Below are 23347 nucleotides of genomic sequence, written 5' to 3'. Positions count from 1 at the left end.
CAGGGGGATTTGTTTCTTCACAGATTTGGAGTGAAAACAAGTGGGTCTGTCCAGGAAAGCTGGACTGTTATCACCCTATTGAGAGTTCCATCTACAAAGCCAGGCTGGATAAATGTTTGCATTATCTGGGAATCATTTCCAGCTTTGTCTGAGACTTTAAGACAACTAAAGTGTTCCATCCACCCTAGGTTATTGATTTTACTCCCCAAAGAGAACCAAACATGGAGAACCGAGAGGGTTGGAGTTTTCTTTGTGGATTTTCCAAAAATTCAATCTCAATCAACTGAGCAATAAAGTGATTGTAGGCCCACCTGAGTATCAGAACCCCAAGTGCTGTTCCACAAGAGATGAATAGGGAAGTGCTTGAGAGTACAGAAACAGTGGTGACAGTTTAAATAATGCTCTGCTTTAACCTCTTTGAATGATTGCTACGGCATTCATTTCGTACATGTTGATCACATTTATACATACATTTAAATTCATCTTTTCAGTGGCAGTTTACTCCACTTAAGCTCTACATCAAATCCCTGTTTACTAAAGGTGAGTAGGTAGCCTACATCTGTCAAAATCTCATAATGAGAGGCATTAAATTTGGCAGATATCGTAATATTAGAGATACTTAATTTCAAATGTAGATTATTATTACAGGTTTCTTCAATGTAATCTTCAAAAATGTTTCAGAATTTGTTCTTCATGCAATGGAAAGAAAGCTAAAGGTGTCTATTTTTTCTTTTACCATGACATAAAACTCCTGCAGCTTTTCAGGAGTCAGTCTGACTGCAACCCTTTATCCATATAAACAACACAGTTTCATCTAGCCCGCCTCTCAACTAATATCTAAAGCCACAAATAATTTTTTTAACGTTTATGTCTTGTTCATGAACTGTACATGTACTTGTACAAGAGGCAAGGTTACAACCTCCAACCCTGGGTTTATTTCTCTGTACTTCAACACGTGAAGATCATCAACTTAAGAGCAAGCCTTGTTCTCTGGTGTTCCTAAACCTTTTAACCCATAGTAACTATAAATTGGCCTGGGCATAGTCTCAGTAGTCAATGGAGCCGGAGGCATGTGTGGTTAACCACATTCAGCGCAGTTTATTCAGACATCCTAAACATTCATACACAATACAGACCCATAAGAACAGTATTGTTGATGGAAGGAGTTGGAACATCTGACTGGCACATCCATAAACAAGACTTGGCTTTTCCCCCCTCTTTTGTAGCCCTAGAGTGAGATAACTGACAGATTTTGAGAGGCCTTTTTGGCTTTTTATTCCTCCATCAACTGTAAAATGAGTTTGGGGAAGCTGGAAGCTAGGAATACATATTTGTATTGCCTTTCTCCTAAACTCTGCTTCAGCCTAGCTGTTTCTTTAAATTGTTTGTTTCTTCTTCAGTTATAAGGGAGAAGAAATGGTTTGGATTCTTCAAAGCCATGGTGTGCCAGTGGAAAAGACTCAAAACCACAAACAAAATCCCCGAGGAAGTAAAAATGACTAATGCTTTAAATTTTAAGACAAAACATTTCTTTCTGGAAGATAGGAGCAAGATTTGTAAAATACAGACAACCTCACAAGCACAGTCTAAAATCGTAATGCGTGTATTTGTAGCTTGCTCCAAGTGTCAATCTTGATATTTCCTCTTCAAAGATCAGAAGAGAAGTAATTGCTTCTGACACTTAGAGACCAGCCCTAGGGAATTCCCCTACTAATGGCAATTACATGTATGATTGGGTTATCATAATCTCTGTGACTGTGGAAAACCTTGTTTCCCCGTGAGGAATGGACTGTCAATATGGTGTGCCTTCAGGTAAAATTATCAGGTAGAGATTTGGCCATATGTTCAACTGATAACAAGGCTATATCCAGGTCTATCTGTATGGTGGATGGAGACATCATAAAAATCAGGATGTGATTTGAACTGCAGGGGCATTATGTACCATTCTAACATGTTCAAGGCTGTTACAAACAATAATGAAAATACGACATATACAAAAGTTGGCATTAAATTTCATCAGTTTTGATGTAATGTAATTTCCCGACAGTAACTCATTCCTCAGGTCAAAGACTTTGAGAAGTATCTAGCATGATGAATATAGAACTCCATGAACACATTTCAAAATTTGTTATCAGTCAACAATACTTTAAACCTAAATCTTTGTTTAGAGTTACCAGAAAATCCATGTGTTCATGTTTGTGCCTTAAGCAAATACCACGACTGTTAACATTCCAAGAGCTCTGCAGGCTCTTTGTTAAGGGTGGACGTGGTTCATGAACTTTCAATTGAACTTTTGTCACACCTGCTTGTACTAAATTTAGAACATAATGTGTGCCATCAGAGAGTGAAATCAACTTTTGTGGTGCCAATCTGAAAAAAAATCTGTGTGTGTGATCACACCACAGTTTTGCCAGTAAGTCATATTTCTTTCTACAGTCAATGTGGAGATAGTGGGATACACAGCTGTAGTGTGCAAAGATATGTCAGACATTAACTTGTGAAACTGCCTGTGCCCATACGTGTCAAATGACTGGCATTTTTGCAAAGGTATCTGAATTCAATCAATTTAAATTTTCCACTCTGTGGTTTAAATGCCACTCCCTCTGTGCACCAAGTACCCATCTATCCGCACTTGTTAATAGGCTCATTTGCAAAATGACTTATGTATGCTCTGTGCCATAGTGCCACATATGAACAAAGATGCATACAATGTACTCTCTCTCTTGTTCTGAATCCATCAAACTGAAGCAAACCCACAAAGTTGATTTTGGTATTTAGGAAATTTTTGTGAGCGCTGCATCTCACAGTCCGATATTAGCCTCCTTTGTGAAAACAGATTCTTAAGTTTAGTTCCCTGAATATTTACACAGAGGTATGAAGGAATGAAAGCCTTATGGGAGAGTGTTTTCAATGACCATATCCATACCAACAATTCCCTACCCACAATTCTTTTTGAATGTTGGTCCATAGGTGACTTGAACAGATCCCTCTGGGGACACAAGCCACATCCATATCTGTCAATGACTGAAATTGAAGCCTTGAAATTTGACAGTTGCATTTTATAGATTCCTGTCGCAATGACTGCCGAAAGGCAATGAATGAATACCTGATACTTTTGTACCACAGAAGTGCTGTAAATAACTCAGTGATCACTTATACTGGTTGTAGTTACCCAAATTTCATACTTTGTCAATAACTCTCATGGTCAAGATTCTATAGGTCTATCTGTGTTGAAAAGAATGTAGTTCAAGGATAGTTTGAAGAAGTGTTCAGTTACACAAAGATTGTTGACAATTGTACTGGATTTACAGATTCACGGTGTTGATGAAAGAGTTATGTTTCAACTTCATTAGTTATTCTGGCAGTAAACCACCTCATAACCTTTTTACGACACTGGATGCCTGACTGGCTGATCCAAAAAGGACAGGCAAAATGAGATAAGCAACTTGAACATGCACAAACTTCACACCATTTGTTTCACATTTCTCTTTCTTTCCCAAACCTGTCTACAAACATGTACCGGTACCTTCGGTACCTTCGTGCCCTATGATGCATGTAAAAGCTACCCCATCCCTCTTCATCATTCTAGACAAGGCCACTACACAAACCAGTAATAGAATAATCCCAAGGGTTCAAAAGGCTCTTGGGAATGCCCTGAAGGATCCTAACATCATCCCCCCAGAAATCTGCAGGAAATGTCAGGATGCAGAACCACCTGTTTCAAACACAACCCCTCCAATAAATCATCCAATTTATTATATTGATGCAGTGGTCCTGCATATCAGCAACATTTTGCAAGGTCATTGGGTTGGGGGTGTCACCTGCTAACTCTCCCATACTACTGTATATTTTGTTTTGGGAACAAAGTTTATTGTTCCTACAGTCAAATTACAAACTTTACAAAGTGCAATGTTCTGGATCAAGTACATATCCGGAATCGATTGGGAAGGAGTGACGAAAAGCCTTATTTCATTACCTAGAACAAACCAATCCCAAGAAACAATGCCACCTTAAAATTTTACAATGAAATAAAAGCCAACCAGTCCCATTTAATGTCAAACTGCAAGTAATTTTGCTGGCAAGATCATGTCCATTTTTTCAGAGTCACAAGAAAACGACCCCTGGATCCATAATCTGTCAGTCTATCAATCAATTAAGGGATATCAGCCCCTACAGAATGACCTGGGTCAACAAGTGACAAACATGGTGGCCTACCAGGTATTTATTCCAGTCAAATACTGCATCAATGTCAAACAGATTTCTTTTCAGTAGGAAGCAAGGAGACACCAGAATGCCAGAAGAAGGGAGAAGTCTTTTTCTCTTGTTAACACAGCTCTACATTTTTAGAAATGGCAATAGAGTACATACATGTACATGCCTGGTGCCTGCCTCCATCTAAGCTGAACCCTCCCACTCACATCAATCCCTCCTTTCATTCTGGCTACCAAAGATCCATGCATGATACCAAAACCACTACCTTTTGTAACCCAGATTAAAACCCAACCTTGTACACATCAAGATGGTCCCATCACAACATTCATTGTGCAGCATTCCTACCAAAAAGGCAATTGCAAGGCTACATCCAAAACAGCTCTGCCCATATTAATTAAACTAGCCGGTTCTTTATGGACTAAGTTGACCTCTAAACCAGTTACAACCTCAAAGGTGATGTCTCTTGCCCAAATGCTCCCAATTCTGCCCACAAGAAGGCTGATGATTGATATATCTCATACCCAGTTTTAGTCTCCAGGACTCTGGGAGATGCAGTGTTTGGTTCAGTAGAGCTGTTATTCAGTAAATAATGTTTGTCAAAAATTCAAGCATTCTACTTAAAATATAGAAACCACTTGAACCAAATTCAACACCAATCACTAATCTTCACCATAGAAGATGAACACTTGGTCTCTATCTAGTAAGTTTGGAAGAACATCTGAAGCATAATTGTTTCCCAAGGCTACTGCACTGTACTAAGTTGAGCAAAGATTGATTACTGAGTAACTGGTGGAGTCTGGCAAGCACTTTTTGCCAGGAGGCTTTTCAATTTGCCTGATGAGGTCACCACCAGGACAACCAATTACCCAGCACCTGAACAACAGAATATAATCTAAAAGATGCTCCTGGATCCTGCATGGAGTATGGAGTAGGCAGGAATCAGACTGGTTGATGCTTCACTTCTTGTTCCCCTAAAGTCACTGTAACATCTAGGAGACTGTGACACCAAGTGTTCCCTTTTCTGACCCTCCCCTTCCTCCTCTTCCAAAGCTGCTGAGTGAAATCATGTCGGAGGGGAAACTAAATACAAAGGCTGAGTTCAGGTGGCTTGTTTTCATCTGTTCATGAACAGTTCGATATGTTGTTGGTAAATCGGCTGCTCGAATGCCGGGAACATACAACTGGATATCACTGCAAGTTAGTGCCAAGCAACATGCAACATGACAGCGTTTTTAGAGAGTATTAATGTTTGGATAACTGGCCCAATTCTTTTCCATTTATAAAGAAACATTCATTTCTGTATTATTGAAAATTATTAATGTTATATTTGCAAAATTTCCATTGTCTCCGGCTTTGTAAGCTATCTCGCTTGTTTTTGCAGCTGTTAAAAAATCAAATCTCATGAGTTTTTCCGTACGTTCCTGTACAACCCTGATGAGGAGGTGGTGTGTGTGATCCTGTTCTGAGAATATTGTTCTTGGGTTGTGTTCCCTTCAAGTGAGAGAGCAGGAAACTCATGTCAAGAACAGGCCGCCCGAACTTGACCGAAGTGTACGCATTGTCAAAACTAGAATATAAAAACTGAAATTATACTATGAATTCAAATTACTTTCATCTTGATGAAACTAGAATAACGAATGCAAAGCATAGCATATTATTGTGTACTCACAATTTGTGTAGGGCCTTTCCCTCTTCCCCCCCCCTCATGATTGATGACCTCACTGGTGCCATGGAGCTCAGCCCTGGTCCTGAAACGCCCCTCAAGAGGTCAGAATGACCCCCACAAACAGTTAAGCAAATATACACAACAAACCAAATGGTGCAAGTTGCTGATTTTTATGGTTGGAGTCTATGAGATACGGCTCTGTCTTGTTGGAAAAGAAGTTCACCCCCCTGCTGATGGCGGGTAACTTTAAAAACATTGTTGTCATCTGTATTTCATTACTGTTCTATCTATTTGTTTTAGCAAGTGCAAAATTTTCAAGAAAATTTTTTTCTGAAAATGAACATTAAAACCAATGGAATGTTCCAAATACTGAAATACTTGAACCCATCTTTCTTTACAAGCATTAAAATCAAATTTTCTAGTATGTAAATTCTCATTCTTGGGTTTCCAGAACTTCTGCAAGAGCACTCTTTCTTTGATTTTGTTAAACTTTCAAGTTGCCTTGTGATTATTATCTAATATCTTTAAACCGCCCCTGGCTGAACCTCTTTGAAATACTGACCTTCCTCAATGTATTCAAACCAACCTCTACTGTAATTTCAGAAACCACTTACAAGTTAATTTATTTACCTAGATCATTTTATATGAGTACAAAGCAGGAAGGGCTAAGAAATTTGAAATGCTTTTGGGTACATTAGCTCTGACACAAACAGGCTGGTTATCAAAAGTGCTCTTAAATAATTATAGTGTCTTATGACCTGTCCTGAGTGGTCACACTGAAGGGTCCTACTGTTGAGTGACTGACCCTGGTTGTAACTGAATGATTTGACATATTTATAGAGAGTCCCATAACATTTGACTTGTTCTCATAAGTCACAGGGAGAGGCCTGGAATTCTAATATCTGAGGATGAGGGACTATGGAAGATACAGAACCAAAGGAGGGGGGTGCTTGTTTGGGGGGACAAAAGGTTTGGAATACTTTTCAAGTAATATAGTATGGCCTTTCTGCAGGGTGAGGCTAAATGTGGGGGTTTTTACATGCTTTGGGGAGGGAGGGAAGGCAAACAGACTAAGAAAATGCCATTTTCTTATTATTTTTTATAAAAAGGGCTCTTTTCCGGAGGGGGCATGGCCCATTGGCCATCTGGATCCATCCATGATGAGGTAGTACTTTGAGAGTTAAACAACGAAATAAGTCTATTCCACTCATTCAATTAGTAGTGCAAAAATGCTAGCTTGCCACTTATTTAATTTTACAGCTTCATACTATATAGTTTAATCAAATTTCAATAACCCCAAAATTTACATTAAAGCAAGCCATTTGATGATAAAAATCTCCAAATATGTTTCTTGTAAGAAATCTACACCGTGTATTTGATTACTTTTTGAAGAAAGAAGAGGAAGCCCTGAAGAAGTTGATCAATGATGCAGCTTTGACCAAATGAAAATACTAATCAGAAATCCTGAGATTCCTAAGATAGGATCACAACTCTCAGGTTCTCTGTGCCACCCACACAGTAATCACATGAGACCACTCAGCATGACAGTAACCTTAGCTCCATTTTAAACCAACACTAACTTCCATTATCCCTGGACCCAATCTGGGCAGGTCTGCCTTTCACTTGGCTGACATTGTAACATCATCTTGGGACTTGTGTAGAACAAGTGGAAGATAAACAAAACCAAATGTTGGGACCAGGGCATACTGTAATGGTGCCCTACAATTACCAAGATTTTTTTTCAAAATGAACCTTGACAGCCTCCTTTATATTTACATCTAGATACATGTAGGACTGCAGCCTGATTAAAATGCGGGCTTCAACTTGTACATGTGGCTCGCATTATTTTAGATTCTGAAACAAAACAAACTTGTCATATAAACAGACTCTCTGGAGATTTAAATAATTAGAACATAGTGTAGGGCAAGGCATGTTTCAAGGATGGTGCAAACTTCTTAAATTCCAAAGACTGAAATTTATCCCAGCCATCTGAAATTAGTGACAGGACAATTAAAAGAAAAAATATGCAATACAATAAACTCAAATTTTACTTGAGTTTCTACTGGAGTAATTCTTTCTCAAAGTATTTTAGAGGCACAAACCTTGCCAACCATGAGATACCTACTCTAACCCCTGGCCAACCCCTAAACTGAACATAAGGAACCACTGATGAATGTTCTGCAGGCATAGCAGGAGATGGTGCCAGTATGGACCTTCTACTCAGTCAAAGTAGAGGGTCCATGGTGCCAGGCTTCCTGTTGGCTGAAAATGTCTGCCTTTGTTTCTTTGGCTCAAACAAAGTTGGCATATGAGTTTGCTCAAGGTGCTGCATATCCTAATGAGCAGGTGTATAACACCTGCAGGGAGAACAGAGGTCTCATACAATTGCTGCATATATGATTGATTCATATATAGGAAGTTGACCCAGTGGGCGAGAAAACAATTGACACAACCAATGAAAAGAGCAAACCTATATACATGTATTTTATTGAAGGCATTCAACTTCAAAGAAGACTCTTTTTTAAGTTGTGATTTCTGAATTAGGAGAAACTTACCAGGAAATTTTAACCGGGACTCTATGTTCATATTTAACATCCAGTTATTTTAAAGGAAATTAAAGTCATATTAGAGACTTGATGTAGAAACTAATTTCTGACCAAAAATGCCAGCAAACTGAATACTTGGGAAAAGGGCATGGATAAACATGTACATGTTCACCCAGATGGTAACAAAAATCATCAATATTATACACGCTCAATGTCAAAACAAAGACCATATTTAAGGAGAAAGAATAAATTCACCCAAACTTGTTGATAGTTGGTTATTCCTGTTGTGTGCTACACTGTTGCATCATTTACAATGTACAATATTCCTAATAATGAAACTTACATATACATGTACATGTAGATGAAAGGTTACCTAGCAACCACACTAGCTGCTAATGACTCTAAAAGGTGCTGAGCTTTCTTTAAATTGCGATAAGCTGATTAGGTATTAAATTCCTGGTGAATAAATAGAATTAAGCCCACAAAACCTGAATCCTACAGCCTTCAGTGCATTTCAGAGACTTCATTGTCATCTTTACTTATATGTATTAACTTGTAAGTATTTAAGTTAACTCATAAATCATGTCATCAATTCACATGGAACTGCCATCGAATCCCAGCAGCTCCAATCCCCAGCTACATGTATTATCTGCTCCAAGTGGAACAAAAGAGGGCATTTTTTTTTTTTTGGTTCTCACCACATAGGTGCGCCATTAGGTGGGCAAGTATCATATATGCATGTTTGACATGGAGCACGCCGAGTACGCGTAACTAATTTATTCCGGCTTGTATGGTCTTTGTGTACACGCAGAACGCGGGCAAGAACCTACTTGTAACCACCTGTCTCTTTTCCTGATTGGGAGTGCACTTCAGCTCGGGGCGGCTAACTTGTAAACCTGTTCAAGATTTCTCATTAGATACCCTTGCTGTGTATTTGATGATCAAACTCCTTCGTCAGACAGATCTACTCTTCATGTACATGTACCAGTATCACAGTTGAGGGTTCATTTCGAGTTTTAGGGTAAACTTGAAATGAACGCTCACATGTGCAAACGTGTGGAAAAAGTAACCCATAAAACAGACTACCCAGTCAGCCAAGATTGATGACTGCTGAAATTTTATTTTCCCAAGAGCTAAATGCAGATAAGTCTGTAGGTGGTGGAATTTATAGTACAACCACAAGGGTATACAATGATCAAGATCTTTGTAAAATTGCAAGTTGAGGGATAGGATAAATCAAAGGTATCTTATGTCAGAAAATGGAAGTAATTTATGACTTAGCAGGTATGAAATAGCCAGACTTAGTGCTTCCAATTCGTGTATTGAAAGCAGAACAGGTTCTGCTTCATGAGATACATGAAGTTGAAATAAGAATGAAGCGCATGAAAAATTGCAACCAGCTGTTGGGGTTTTGTTAAAACTTCTTGCTTTCCTTCATTTTCTGTGCAGTGGCAATTTCTTCAGAAGCAAATGTACTTCTTTAGTATGTGTTACCATACATGCATGTGCTGTTCTTCTCAAAATTTCTTTTAACAAAATACAGGGTGACAAACATAAATGCTATTAGCAAATTTAATGTCCTCTTATTTTTCCAACAGATCCAAGTTATGAAATACAATTGTCTTCTTAGGTATCCAAATACCCAAAAATTTAACAGTTTGGAATAACCTATGCAACTAAACGATTACTCGGATTAGATAAAGTGAAAAGAAATCTGAAAATGCACATTTTCCTAGTCTCTGAGCAGAAATGATTTATTTGTAGTTTCAAGGTTGCAATAAACAGACCTGCAGGGTCAGGTGAACCTAGTACCCTGGGAATGAGGTCGCCCTGGGGGTTGTCCCTCCTTTATCCAGAAGCAGAAGAAAAGGTTTCCATTTGCAAACCCTCAGCTAACTGACCCCACGTGAAGTTCTCAATATCATCAAAAAAATAGAACAGGTTTTGGCACATTCATAAAATGTAAGAATTCACTATAGGGTTGGTTTATTGAAATTCAAAATAGGGTGTATCTGAAAAGAAAGCAGGCTTTTTGATGATGGCAAGGTGGAACCAATTAAACATTCAGTTTCTCTAAAAGTCACGAATGAAATATGTGGTTCAGCGAACCCACTGCAGAGCCATTAATCTTTTTCAGCAAACTAAGTATAATGAAAGAAAATCCAACCGGCTTTATGGTCACTTTATTTTATTATATTTAAACCATCTTTATTGAGGGTAACCCATCCAGCAGGAGCTGATCATTTGGGGTCGTCATTAAAAAACAAAAAGAAGTACATCAAGATCGTGACATAAACATTACCACAAATACACATATATACAAATATATCAGAGTCATCCACAGAAAAAGATTCCTCATTCTTAAAAAAATAGCAGACATTTTACATTTAAAATCCAGTAAAAAATCAAAAAGCGAAAAAAGAAAACAGTTTAAAAAGAGGGGGAAAAACCGGTACAGATTCAAAACTGTGATCAGGAAAGATATGGGTACACTGATGATTAAGGCACTCTACAAGAAGATGGCATTGAAAAAATAGTTAATAAAGGTAGTCTTTTGTGTGCAAGCTGCTGGACACTGGATTTTAATACAAAAGACATGGAAACACTCTTTTTAAAACTCAACCATAGGAATTCAGTCTTGATGGGGACAGCAGGAACATTTCAGTGAAGTCAATGTCAACACCATGGCTAAATTGTGAGTTATGACGTTTGTGGTGTGTCATCAAAACAGTCTAGAGCATTGCATCAGACAGGTTTACAACACATATAAGGGTGACAACTGATAGAGTTAGCCTCTTGTCAGATTTTGATGTCAACAACTGGTCAATGGATTGGAAGGAAATGGAAAGAACTTTAATAGAACAGACATGCTGCTGCAAGTAAAAGCTCTGTACTTGACTCAGGAACTTTATGTAGAATATAGACCAAAAAATTAAAATAATACCTGTGCAAGCACAAAATAGAATCAATACTGATACCGTTTTTTGAAAACCCATTCCTTTTGCCCCATCACCTGAAATATCAATGGATATTTTCCTTCTATCCTCAATGTCTGGGCAAAGCCATGCAACACTGATTTTTAACTGGAAGCCACCTTGAGATCTTCATAATAGCTCAATATTTCCGGTTTCTGACCCAATCCATTTATTTGTTTGTCATCTTTTACTTGGTCCATTTGTTCAACACAAAGAAAAAGTCCATAGCCCCCAGGAAAGGAATAGAAGTGGTTGTTTGACTTTCTAAACTGATCATAACAGAGTATACTCTGCCTAGATTTTTTTGCTATTTCCTACTTATAACCTGACAAAGAATTTTTATTCCTACAATGGCAAATACTGATTATCGGTGTGTTGTTAACAGGAAGTAACTGACAACTAAAAATGGTAGGCCTAATAAGTCTTTGAATATTTCTGAAAACCTTGGCCCAGGTTTCCTGTTCTTTCATCTGACAAAAACAATCAAGGACATGGAATATCAGGGTTTACTCTAAGATTTATTAAAAAGATTCTTTCATAAGAAATATTGCTCCAATAAAATACAGGCATGAAGTAATTACCAAAATAATGAATCATTTTGTTACAGAACTGACATAGCAGAGGAAATTCCAAAGACTTAAGATGATGCAAACATTGATTTGGTCAGATGAAAGTAATCAGCATCTTCCAAGTGCTTTTTGCAACGATGGTTAACAACCGACCACTATTGATTTTTCTGTGTCTTCACTCTTGCATTTAAAAGAATTTTTAAGACCCCATCAAATGTGCCACACAACAAGAACTGGCAATGCTGGATGCCTCGGGCTTCAGGCTTCTTCAACAGTGTCAACCAATCAATACTCTGAGCAGTTAATCAATATCTAGATAAAAGAGTCACACATAAAAGTTTACTTTGAGTACATGAAGGCTGGTTAAGTGTAGCAGTACTGTAAAGTTATGGTCCACACATCTGAGAGTTCACAGAAAAATCCACACTGATGATTAGAACTTGTCAAATTGCATGTAAAATCCCACATTTTTAGCATTTTTGAAGTGCATACAGGTTGGTCTTTTTAATTATAATAATTCTTTCTGTTTAGTTTCCCTGTGGATTGATAACACATACAAAATAATTTCACGAAATCTGTGCCTGAACTCTTGACCATTTTAGCCACATCAGTAACACTTTCCAACTCAATGACAGCTAAGTTGTGACTGGAGGGGACGGATTGCCAGTCTTGAAAATTCCCCTACTCTAATCTGCAACATTTGTATTTTCTGAAGGAACAATTTAGAGGTCCTTTCAAGACATGACACTGTTACATGTATCAGTTTACAGTCTGTAAGCACCTGTGAAATGAATCTATCTGGGCTGGAGGCACTACTTAATGTTGCAATTGAGCCTTTTTTACAGAAAGACTTTTGTACAAATGCCAATCAGTTCAACAGAGCTGAGTGTGAAAACTTCGAGAGTATACAAGTATACAAACATGCATACTCTGTGCACCTGCAAAATTTAACAATCTTAAATTTATTTAAAGATACATGATGAAAAGTATTTTTTGCAGAGCATGTTGAATAAGCATTGCCTGTGCTATTTTATGGTAAAAAAACTCAAACTTCCTAGTCACATGCAATTATTCAAATATATGTAAAAATTATCAGTATGATAAAAGCGCAATAAATACACAGACTCCTAACCCTCCATTAGTTATAAATTAAATGACAAATAGAACTGCCGTGGTTAAGTTCAATTCTATTGCCAGGTGTATAAGTCCATGCTATTAAATGCTTCTCTGAAAGTTTAACAAGTAAGAACAAGACAAGGAAGTTGTACAAAGTGAAACTACAAGGATGAATAAAGATACCCAGACCATCCTACATGGCATTAATGTCCCTAACATTTTGGTAGCAGTGCTTAATTCTTCAAATCATACCAACGCATGTTTCATTTAGTCCAACTAGCCACATTGTTGCAATATAATTGTAAATATTTCAGTGTATATTGTGTGAGAAATTTCGTAACGTAATCTTGGAGAGAATGTGATCATTTGACGACTTATCCTTCACAATCTTGTACTGCAGTTATCCTGACTGAGGTCACCTTTTGTTTGGTGGGAAACATCCTGGCCATTTAGCTGATCATGGAAGATTATTATACAAGGTTGTCCTAATTACCATATGGGACCTGAGGAAATCAAACTGGAATAAGTCGGTAATTTGTCCAGCAATTGTATTGTACTTTCCTAAAAAGTGCCTGACTTAACAAAATAGCTCAAGGGATGAACCTGTCTAGCTAACTGTAAAGAAGTATCAGGAAGAGGCCATGCTTTGCCTTTAACTTTATAGCTTTGAATAGCTCATTAAGTAACAGGATTGTTAGATCATTTTAACAAGCTAATAGTGAGGTACATGAGGTTTCCCAAACATTACAGACATAACATAAGATTTAGTGATAACAAAAGTTTTGATATTGCATTTGTAGTTGCAATTTTTTCAAGAAGGATATCTTGCACTGAGGCTAAATGAATAAACATTAAGGATATCAGGTGATGTGTGTGATCACAAGCAAACATTCTTGCTCACACTGAGTGATTACATGAAGTAACATCTTACTAAATCCCTCCCCATTGGGAAAAAACAGGGAGAGAAAAATGGTGCCATTAAAAGACCAGTGCAGTGACTGTAGCAAACTCAGCTCTTGTCTACTTCATCAATAATCCATCATCATCAAAGGAAATGAAACAGGTCAATTACGTGGAGAATGTTGGACCCACAAGGCACAAGGACAATAAGGCAAGAAAAAAGAAGTGGATCTTCTCATTGTTTGAGAACAATGAGAAACGACAACAGTTGGTCAGTGAGAGGAAAGTAAGAATGTCCAAGGGTTTCCACAAGTGACAGAAAAATCAATTATCAATCTAACGCTTTGTGTAAAATGTTGCTGTAGGACACAAGATTACAACTGAATTGAGAACCAGTGCTGACAACAAAATGTCTCTGATGAAACTGATTGATTATAATGACTTCTGAATTCTATAAAAAGCACAGCAATCACCCTTTTCTTCTAGCCTTTATCCATAACCAAGTTACTTCAAAAATATTTAAAGATATTCCCCAAATGGAAAGCCGCTAGAACTACAAAATCAACTTAGAAAAAAATAAGCACTTAAGATTTCATGGGAAATAAATTGCCTTAAAAGTAGAACAGTGAAATAAGTTTCTAACCATGGCCTAATCAAGGTACATGTACCTTTTAATCTTGTCATGTCACACCTGCTAAATTAAGTACATGAACACAGAGCAAGTAGGGCTTTTGGATTAACATGGCTCTGTATTGAAACCACAAGCTGCTAAGAAATATACTCTGGTCCTTTTGTGATTTCTAACTACGAATTACCCTGGAACACCTCTATTATTATTCATTGGACTAATACAAAAGACAGTTATTGAAAAGCATCTCTGCGGCAAACACCTAAGGTGTGATGATAATCCCATGTCACCAATCTGCTAACAGGATCTTCATTAGTGGGGTGCTTTAACTACTTACATTAAGACTATCTCAAGAGCCAAGGAAGGTTCAACAGATCCAAGCAAACAACCCTACTGCACCTCGAATGGCAGCGGTAAGCCATTACTTTAAATACATACCTTGGGCATTTTACATAAAAAGTTTCTAAGTTACAAAGAGAGATACACGTAACTATAGACCTAAATGTCTAGAGCTCTTGTTCATTAATTTCCTCCAAGATACCTGGGCTGGACATGTATCTATTTTTCAGGGTGGGCTGGAAAATGGAGTTTTTAATTGTCTCCAAGACTAACAGAGGACCACCTTACAGTGTTTTGATTTCTTAAATGCCCTTGCAGGATGATGCCAGCACTTCCTCCAATTCAAATGACAGACCACAAATGCACTAACACCAGTCATATTGACACAGATATCCTAGCTGTCTGCTTGGTTAAGCTCAGCAAACAACCTCCATTGATGAGGCAACAAAATGGAAAAGGTTCTTGGCAAACAGAGATTTGGACATCTTACAATCAGCGGCCACACCGGGTAGCCAACCCAGAGGCCCTACCCAGAGGCCGGCATCATCAATGAAGAAAATTCAAATAGTTTTTATTTTTCCTTCACTAATTCTGATGGCTCATCAATTTGTAATGTCTTTGTAGAACATTTCAGTGAATTTTAGTTCCACTTTTTTTAATTCACAGAACATCAACTTTTCATTTACGAAATGGCTGGAGGCTTCTGTTCTTTTAAATCAAAAAGAACAATTGAACAGCACAACTCAAACCTGCAAGACTTCATAATTCAAAAATATAATAGCTGTACATAGACTTGCAATTAAATTAATTGAGTAATACTATTTTCCAGACAATTTCTCCATAATCCATATAATGCCAACCAATTATTTCATTTAATCCAGTGAGAAATAGTTCAATAAGAACATTCCTGGGCAATAATGTCATATTGAAGTTTAACTATGGATGATCAAAAGACCTTGCCTATTCCGAGTCAAACTGCCAGGTCACTCCTTTTATTCCAAGCATAAATCTGGCTCCATGCTTTGTAGGCATTTTTGTACTTTGGTCACTTATTCTCCACGTTCATTCAATTTTTTACACAAGTGTGGGAGAGATTGTCCTCACCCAATGCCCCCCCCCAAAGACCTATAGGTTTACTGGTGAGGTCCATTAAGCACCAGAATCCCAGAGGGTAGGAGTGACTGTCGGTGAAGACTTTGTAGGATTTAAAAAGGTCAAAATCCTCTACCTAAGGTTGAATTGGGACTGCAGTGAGGTAAGTGGATATTTTCCATTGTGCATTAACAATAAAGGCAAAGATGTATAGTCTTCAGATTCAAATTTTGGATGGCAAAGTTATATAGTTGCTTACATAACAACTAAAATCTTTCCGGGAAAGAGAGAAACTTGCTAGTAATTTGCCCTTAGTACTAACAATGTGACATACATTTCCATGTACATTTCCACGTGCTCTGTTTAGCCTCTCCAAACTGAAGGGCATCTTTATTTCAAATTTTGGCCTACTATGTGTATGTGTTTAAGTCAAGAAGATCAGGGAACTACTCAAATAGCCCACTCACAAAAAAACAGGTAGGCTACGTAAAGCAACAAGTGTCTGGATTAAGACAAAATTTCAAGGCATGAAAATGTTTAATTTCATGATAGTTGTTTTATTTTCAAGTACTATTTTGCAGGAATTTTCTTGTCCTTTTGAATCATGCACATGTTGCTAGACCTGCTGCCTGCTGGACTGAGGTAACATAACAGGTTGTCACTTTCTCACATCTATCAACTGAAGCTTATGGAAACATTTGCCAACCGGTGGGGTGTTTCCCAAAATGCACCTCCGGCAAGTTCGAAGGGAGGAAACAATTGATTAATTCCGGCACCGGCTACCAAGCACGTCCTAGATGTCAATCACTGAGGGTTGGATTAGACCCAACCAGGGGGAGTTTGGATCTCCGGAAATAATTATTGGCACATCAGAACTGGTCGGAGGGGAACATTAGCAACAGCAACAAATTGTACCACAGAAGAGGAACAGCCATATTACTGCTGTACCAGGCTCTCTTGTAATGGTCACAATGTATGCACGACACTTCAGTCCACCCTCCCCCTCTAAAAATGAGGGAAAAAAACTCAGTTCAAATTGTGGTTTTGATGCCTTAAAGTCCATCCAGTGCTTCTGGTTGTCAGGGGGACTGTACATAAACCGATCCCAGGTGAAAAGACACCACTGACTCTTAACCTCATCCTGTGGAAGGTTTTCTTCTTCTCTACTAAGGCTATTAACCAAACATACCAGATACCTGCTCTATTTACAACTAAACTTCACACCTCCATTGTTGGATGTTGATAAAAGTGAACAAACTAATTTATACCCTCATTCCAAAACTGCTAAGCAACCAATACCTATGCTCTAACTCACAGAACTGATCAGGTACAACTAATCATCATGACCACAACTCATCACAGGCAAACACAACCAGCATGAAAACAAACATTCTGACCATTGGTGGGGTGCTTCCTCATCCCAAAGTTTGATTAGTGCACTAGTATGTAATCAGGGGTATAATTAGCCCAAACGTTGATCCTAATTAGGAAGGACATTCTATCAATCACTTTGATATGGAATGAGGGTGAGATTTGAGGTTTTCATGGTGGAAGTAGCAAGTAAACTAAATAAGTTTGCGGTAGCACCAGGGATATTTTGATAGTACGTGGGGTTCTGAAATGAACCGGTGGTGGAAGGAGGGACGGGGAACTCTGGTTTCTATGGCATGCCAACCATCATTGATATGCTAAACAGGCTCAAGAATCCAGAGATTTCATTGGATCTGGAAAAGCTTTCTAAAATGACAAGATGACAGAGGGTTTGTGCCATTCACAAGAAAGAATATTTCCTGCTTTCTACTAAAACATAACATAATGACATAATTTCTTTTTGAGTTTGAGTGACCGACATCCTTTGAGAATCCATTTTCCAGAAAACTGAATCTCATTCCTTTGTTTTCATTTAACAGCTTCAGGCATTTACATTTTCCCACTCTTTAGAAGTTTGCTAAACTGATACATGGCTTGAACCATTTCATTCTGCGCAAACATCTATGTTCCTGAGCAAAGCCCTAACCTGGGGTGGTCTATGCCCTTCCACAACCTTAGTGTTAATACTTTCTGGGTCTCGTGATAGGATTACACTCAAGCAGTAAGCGACAAACATCTTTGCAAGCAATCTGCATCAACAACCCTTGATGTCTGCCTTAAAATGTCCCCACAACTTCAACAGTTACAAATGTTTACGATAAACTTGGGATAATTTTGGATGTGACGCAAATCTATCACAACTCCGAAAGGAGAATGTACTAACAAGTGAGCATCCATATACATACAGTGTAGGTGACTATATCAAGAAAAAACATTGACCCTGTATGGAAAGAGCTGCATAGAAAAGATGCGTTATTATTCCCTGGGGTTTCATGGACTTAGTGGCGGCATGTTTTCTTACTGGTTTTATGTAAACTGGGGAGCAAATGTAGAAAGAGACTAAACAAAATGGTACGGTTGTTTCTCTGCAGGCACTAATACAGCCTCAGCAACAACTACCCCAGAGGAGATCTTTGGAAAAATGTTTTCTTTGCAGTTTCCAAAATATTTTTGCTATTATTGTGTTCATATCTTTCAAAGTTGCATAAAAGCATCACAACAAAAAAGTTGTATAAATTATACCTTCAGCATTGCCACTAGCCACATTACACAAATTAAACATATAATGATGTTTATTTCAACAATCTAATCTTGTAAGCGGAATGTTTAATCTGCTGATATACTGAACTCAAAAAGAGGAAATTTTAAAACTCAGTGATCACAGAGTGTACAAGAATCAAACCAATCTATGTACATGTACACCTGTTACAATTAGAGTCCATTTGTCCATAAAGTAACCAAATTATTGTTGAAAAGCATACATGGTTTAAAAATAGTTAAGAAATAATCAGCTCCCTGTGGCCTATGAAACAATTCTTTCTGGCAAGCTGTTATTTTAAAGAAAGCAGTGCAAGAAGACCATTTCTAACGATGTGGCTAACAACTCGTTTTTGGAAATTGCCATTAGTACATGTAGTTATATTTTCATTCAGTGAAGCACTTCAAACACCCAAGTGTTGACACATGCACACTTGTGCATGGTGGCTATAATTCTTTGGTTCAGTGCACAGCATTGCTTGGCTGCAATCAAGTTCTCAAGTTCCGCATACTTTGTGACTTGAAACAGAAATCACTCATGAAAAATATGCAATTTCACATCATCAAGGAGTGGTCTTACAGATTACAGCAACATGTACATTTGAAAAAAGTAACAAAACTCTTAAAGAAATTTTAGTTGCATGCGAGAGCATTTGAGAGACACTCTTCCATCCTATGCCACCTTCAACGCACCTATATTGTAATGGAACACATTTGCTGACCTTGGTTTTGCTGCACACGAATTCTCTCTGGTGTTAATGCTCAATGTACTATAGAAGTTCCATTCACCTGTCTTGTGTTCGTGTTTGAATAGAGTGCCTTTTTCGGCTCAGATTCTGGTTTTATGTGAAAATTGTCGTCATTCAGTCAGACCTAAAGCCCAAGTTCTTTATTTATCAATGGATAAGAAATGCCCTTTTTCCTGAGATCAATAGAACATTAAGTATACATCTTTCTCTTTCCTGTCGAATTCTCTGCACAGCAGGCGGGAAAGCAAGTCTTTGTCACATTGCGAACATTGTAAGAGGGGCTTCAGTTACCACACTGCACTTCTTAGACACACTGAGTAAAAGACAATCATAAATTGCATGTACAGAGTTCGATCTTTTCCTACCTCTAGTTATTAAGTTAGAACAGTTCTCTTCCATCCTTTACACTACACACTAGGGCTTCTTCTAGAGCCTAGTGATTTAATATGTTTAATGATAAAATCCACGTGGACCACAGTTCAAATTTCAAAAATTAAATTTGAAACTTTTCTTATTTTAATAAATTAATACAGTACCGTTCCTCCATTGAAATCTCTCCACCCCCCTTCCACCCATGTAGTATATCTCCATCTTTTTTCGCTGCTCTAATCATTAGAAAGGATAATTCACACTGAACGAAAAGTGGGTCGTTTGTACACGTGAACTAGTTCGCGGTTGGTTAACAATGCGGTTGAACTCTACCAAGAACCACAACTAAAAAACCGCAGTGACCTGGGAAAGCGACGAATACCGCAAAACAATTGGCGACAACCTACCTGAAGTTTCCTGGGCATTAACCCATCCCGACTGCCAAACCATCGCAACAACCACAAAAATCAGCAACAGTCGTTCCAGCATGTTGTCAGATGAAGAACAGAAACTGTGTTGAACTTGAGCTGAAAAGAAACGGCGCCAAAAACGTCGCACGCAACTGACTCAAGTGACAGTCTGCTCTGCAGATTGTTCAAGTGAATTACTGGAGCTCAGAGACAAGAAAATAAGCTTCAATTTCATCGAAACTGGAGAAAAGATTAACAAGGAAACACTGACATTTGACAAAATGGCCTGGGCCGAACAAGCACTCCCCGCAAGAGAAAAACTAGTCCTTTTGCAGTTAGTTGTGGAGAACATCAGTACACAGAGTTATGTGACTGCTCAAAGCAGGTCACTGTTGAACCTCAACATTGCTTCAAGTGTGCACACACGCGCACCACACAAGCACAAAAACACAACGGCATGGGTAGCTTTTGAAGTATGCCGCTTACTCGTTGACAGGTGGTATATTCCATTCTTTTTAAGGGGTGACTAAAATTTAGTCAATAGACTGTTAATTATTCAAGGAGATATCTTGCACAATAAAATGAAATTTTATACCTTAAATATAGTAACCATTTTTTAAAAATGCATTGCGTTGAGTTTTACAGATCTAATTAGCTACAGAGAAAGAATTTTTACAAGCAAACTACCTTTTGGTTAAGTCTTAACGTCCAAAAGCCCTGGAGATAAGTTTTGTAGTGCATTTCCGGTCCACAGTCCGCCCCATTCATACAACAAGTGACGTAATCTATGGGCCGGCATTAAATTCAGCGTCAATTTTTCAGTGTGTGGGGTGTCTTGGTTTTTTTTAGCCCCTCGGGTTTCAAGTTCCTTCACGTTCGTCGCACGCATTTAGTGATTTCTTGTGGATGACCAGAGCGTTATCAAAAGGTTTAACTACAAGTTCAGATTTTCAAATTTTATTCCAGCAATGTATCAATTTTTTCTGTTCACGGCTTCAAAATAAAAAGGTGATAATCCTCTTTTCCCGTTTCGCGTCACTGCAGTTGCGGCAAAACCCATACTATATTACTTTGCAATTTCTTTGGACATGTAAATAATAATGCCAACTAAAACTGTATATTCATTATGGTCAATAGAGGGCGCCAGACGATGAGCACGGATGGTGCACTGATGGTTATTCATGTCTGTGGGTACAGTCCACCAATTCAAGCCCAACTGAAAACAGTGTAAAATTAACATTGTTCAGGGCTCAATAACATGCAAGCCAACATCCCTGGGGTTTCTCAAATAAAAATTAAATTATTGTTTGGTCTTGAATCTTTCAATTTCTTTTAATTTTTTTTCCGAATGCCATCCCTCCACGTTCATAGGCACCTAGAACCATTTTTCAACAGTTTTTTCCCCATTCTGCCCACAGATGAAAGATTCGGGAAGTGGCGTACCCACGGGGGAGGGGCTGGGGGGCACTTTCCCCCAACAAATCCTTATAGTGCCCCCCTCCCACTGGCGAAAAAATTGAACGAGGCTAACATAAACTTTCCCACAAAAAAAAACACACCACTAAAAGCTGGTTCCCCCCATAAGATGCTGGTCCCCCCCCCAGTAAAATCCTAGCTACGCCACTGGACTCAGGAAGTTTATCCTGGCAAAGACACACACAATCTGCTGTAAGGGACACTTTCCTACTAATCAGCTCGGCCGAAATTATTGCTTGAATTGGTGGACTGCACCCCTCACGGTACGTGTGATCTGTGGGCGGACAGAACAGGCCGCGGGTGAACGGAGACAAAACAATGCAAATCCAGCCTTGGACCAAGACTGCATGTAGACTTGAACAAAAGCGCCAAGCGCGAATCCAGTGAAAGTTCATCAATTTGCCAAAAAGCCTCCTTATCACCAGAGGTCGCTGTTTCAATTTGTTTCCTGCTTTACCAAGGATTCTTTTTAAAAAATGAGCACGAGAGCATCGTAACGTTTAGTACGCATTCAAACGTGGTCTCCTTTCTTATATTGATGCTGTCTACAAAATTCAATGACCAACAAGCTTGTACATTCTGCCCGCATTAGCGGGAATGTCATTATGAGAGATGAAAAATTTAGTGTCTTTTCGTTTTAATACAGGGTCCATCACGGTTCCAAGCGTCAAACAATGATGCATGTCTTTTATCGGGATCATTGACCTCCCAAAGACACCATATATGTGCAATTCACACAGTTAGAATCATGTATCCCAAACTCGATTGTTTTTGACTCATCGCATTATTGACGCTTCAGATGTCTCAAGCAAAACTCTACTGAACTCTGGAAAAATTTCTTTTCGACAGGGAACTGACCGAGTGTGCGTCTGTTCTACAAAAGGCCCGCCAACGCTGTAGGACTGACCGACACTCGCATTCTCAATCAAAGTCTGAATGAGGAGCACTCTTTGCTGAAGGCTCATGCAAATTCTGGGTTTAACAGGAGAGCAAGAGGAATTGAACATTCCTATCTTTTTGACCAAGCCGTTGTACCCGGCGTGGCGCGGCGGTGAATGGTGAAATTCTTACTTTAAGAGATTAAGAAGACATATACGTCAGTTTCGTTCACGATCAGTGTGAAAAAGAGCAGCTCAAAATGTCATCTCTAGATTGAAAGAGACTGTGCAATCGTTGCGTTGCCTATACAGCCTACACATACAAGTGGATCTATAACGTCAGAGCATCTGCACAGTGACCCACTCTGACGCAAAGATGAGTGGAATTAAAGGAAAGACCAGACGTCCAGGTAGATGTATTCCCACAGCATCAACTTTGATGCCATCTTAAGAAAGCAAGGGACCTCTCCCTACAGAATTCCATTCCAGCGGTGCCATCGTCTACAAGCCAGGCTGGAAGCAGTCAGTGCGGGCTTGTCAGAGCTTAGCCTACTCAGAGAACGACAGAAACGACTAGTGAAAGAGGCTATGCCGATCTCTTCGTCTGAAAAAAAGGATGCAGTTGACGAGGTGTTTGGATCAGTGGGAGACAAACTGGCGGGAAACATCGACAGAAACGGCAGCTTGTGTCTGCATCTGGGTGACAACTCGCCTCTCTATGGTATAGATCGTTAATTTTCTCCACGTAAGACAAAAATCATCACCGAACTGCCCTGTTTTTATAATTTTCCTAG

General features: G+C 38.7%; 1 protein-coding gene across 4 annotated transcripts in view; it reads right to left on the bottom strand.

Annotated features, from left to right (window-relative positions):
* The window catches only part of LOC110979495 (laminin subunit alpha-2-like), a 72176-nt gene extending 51548 nt beyond the window's left edge, over window positions 1-20628 (bottom strand). For all 4 annotated transcript variants that reach the window (XM_022235341.2, XM_087148663.1, XM_087148665.1 and 1 more), the window contains exon 1: window positions 20197-20628. In XM_022235341.2, coding sequence (XP_022091033.2) covers window positions 20197-20278 — 82 coding nt within the window. In that variant the 5' untranslated portion in view covers window positions 20279-20628. The remainder of the gene's footprint in view (window positions 1-20196) is intronic.
* Window positions 20629-23347: the final 2719 nt, after the last annotated feature.

The sequence above is a fragment of the Acanthaster planci genome, linkage group LG18 (assembly GCF_054643075.1).
Source record: "Acanthaster planci isolate LZ-2023a linkage group LG18, COTS_SCS, whole genome shotgun sequence".
Lineage (NCBI taxonomy): Eukaryota > Metazoa > Echinodermata > Asteroidea > Valvatida > Acanthasteridae > Acanthaster > Acanthaster planci.
This window is presented reverse-complemented; position numbering and strand designations above follow the sequence as displayed.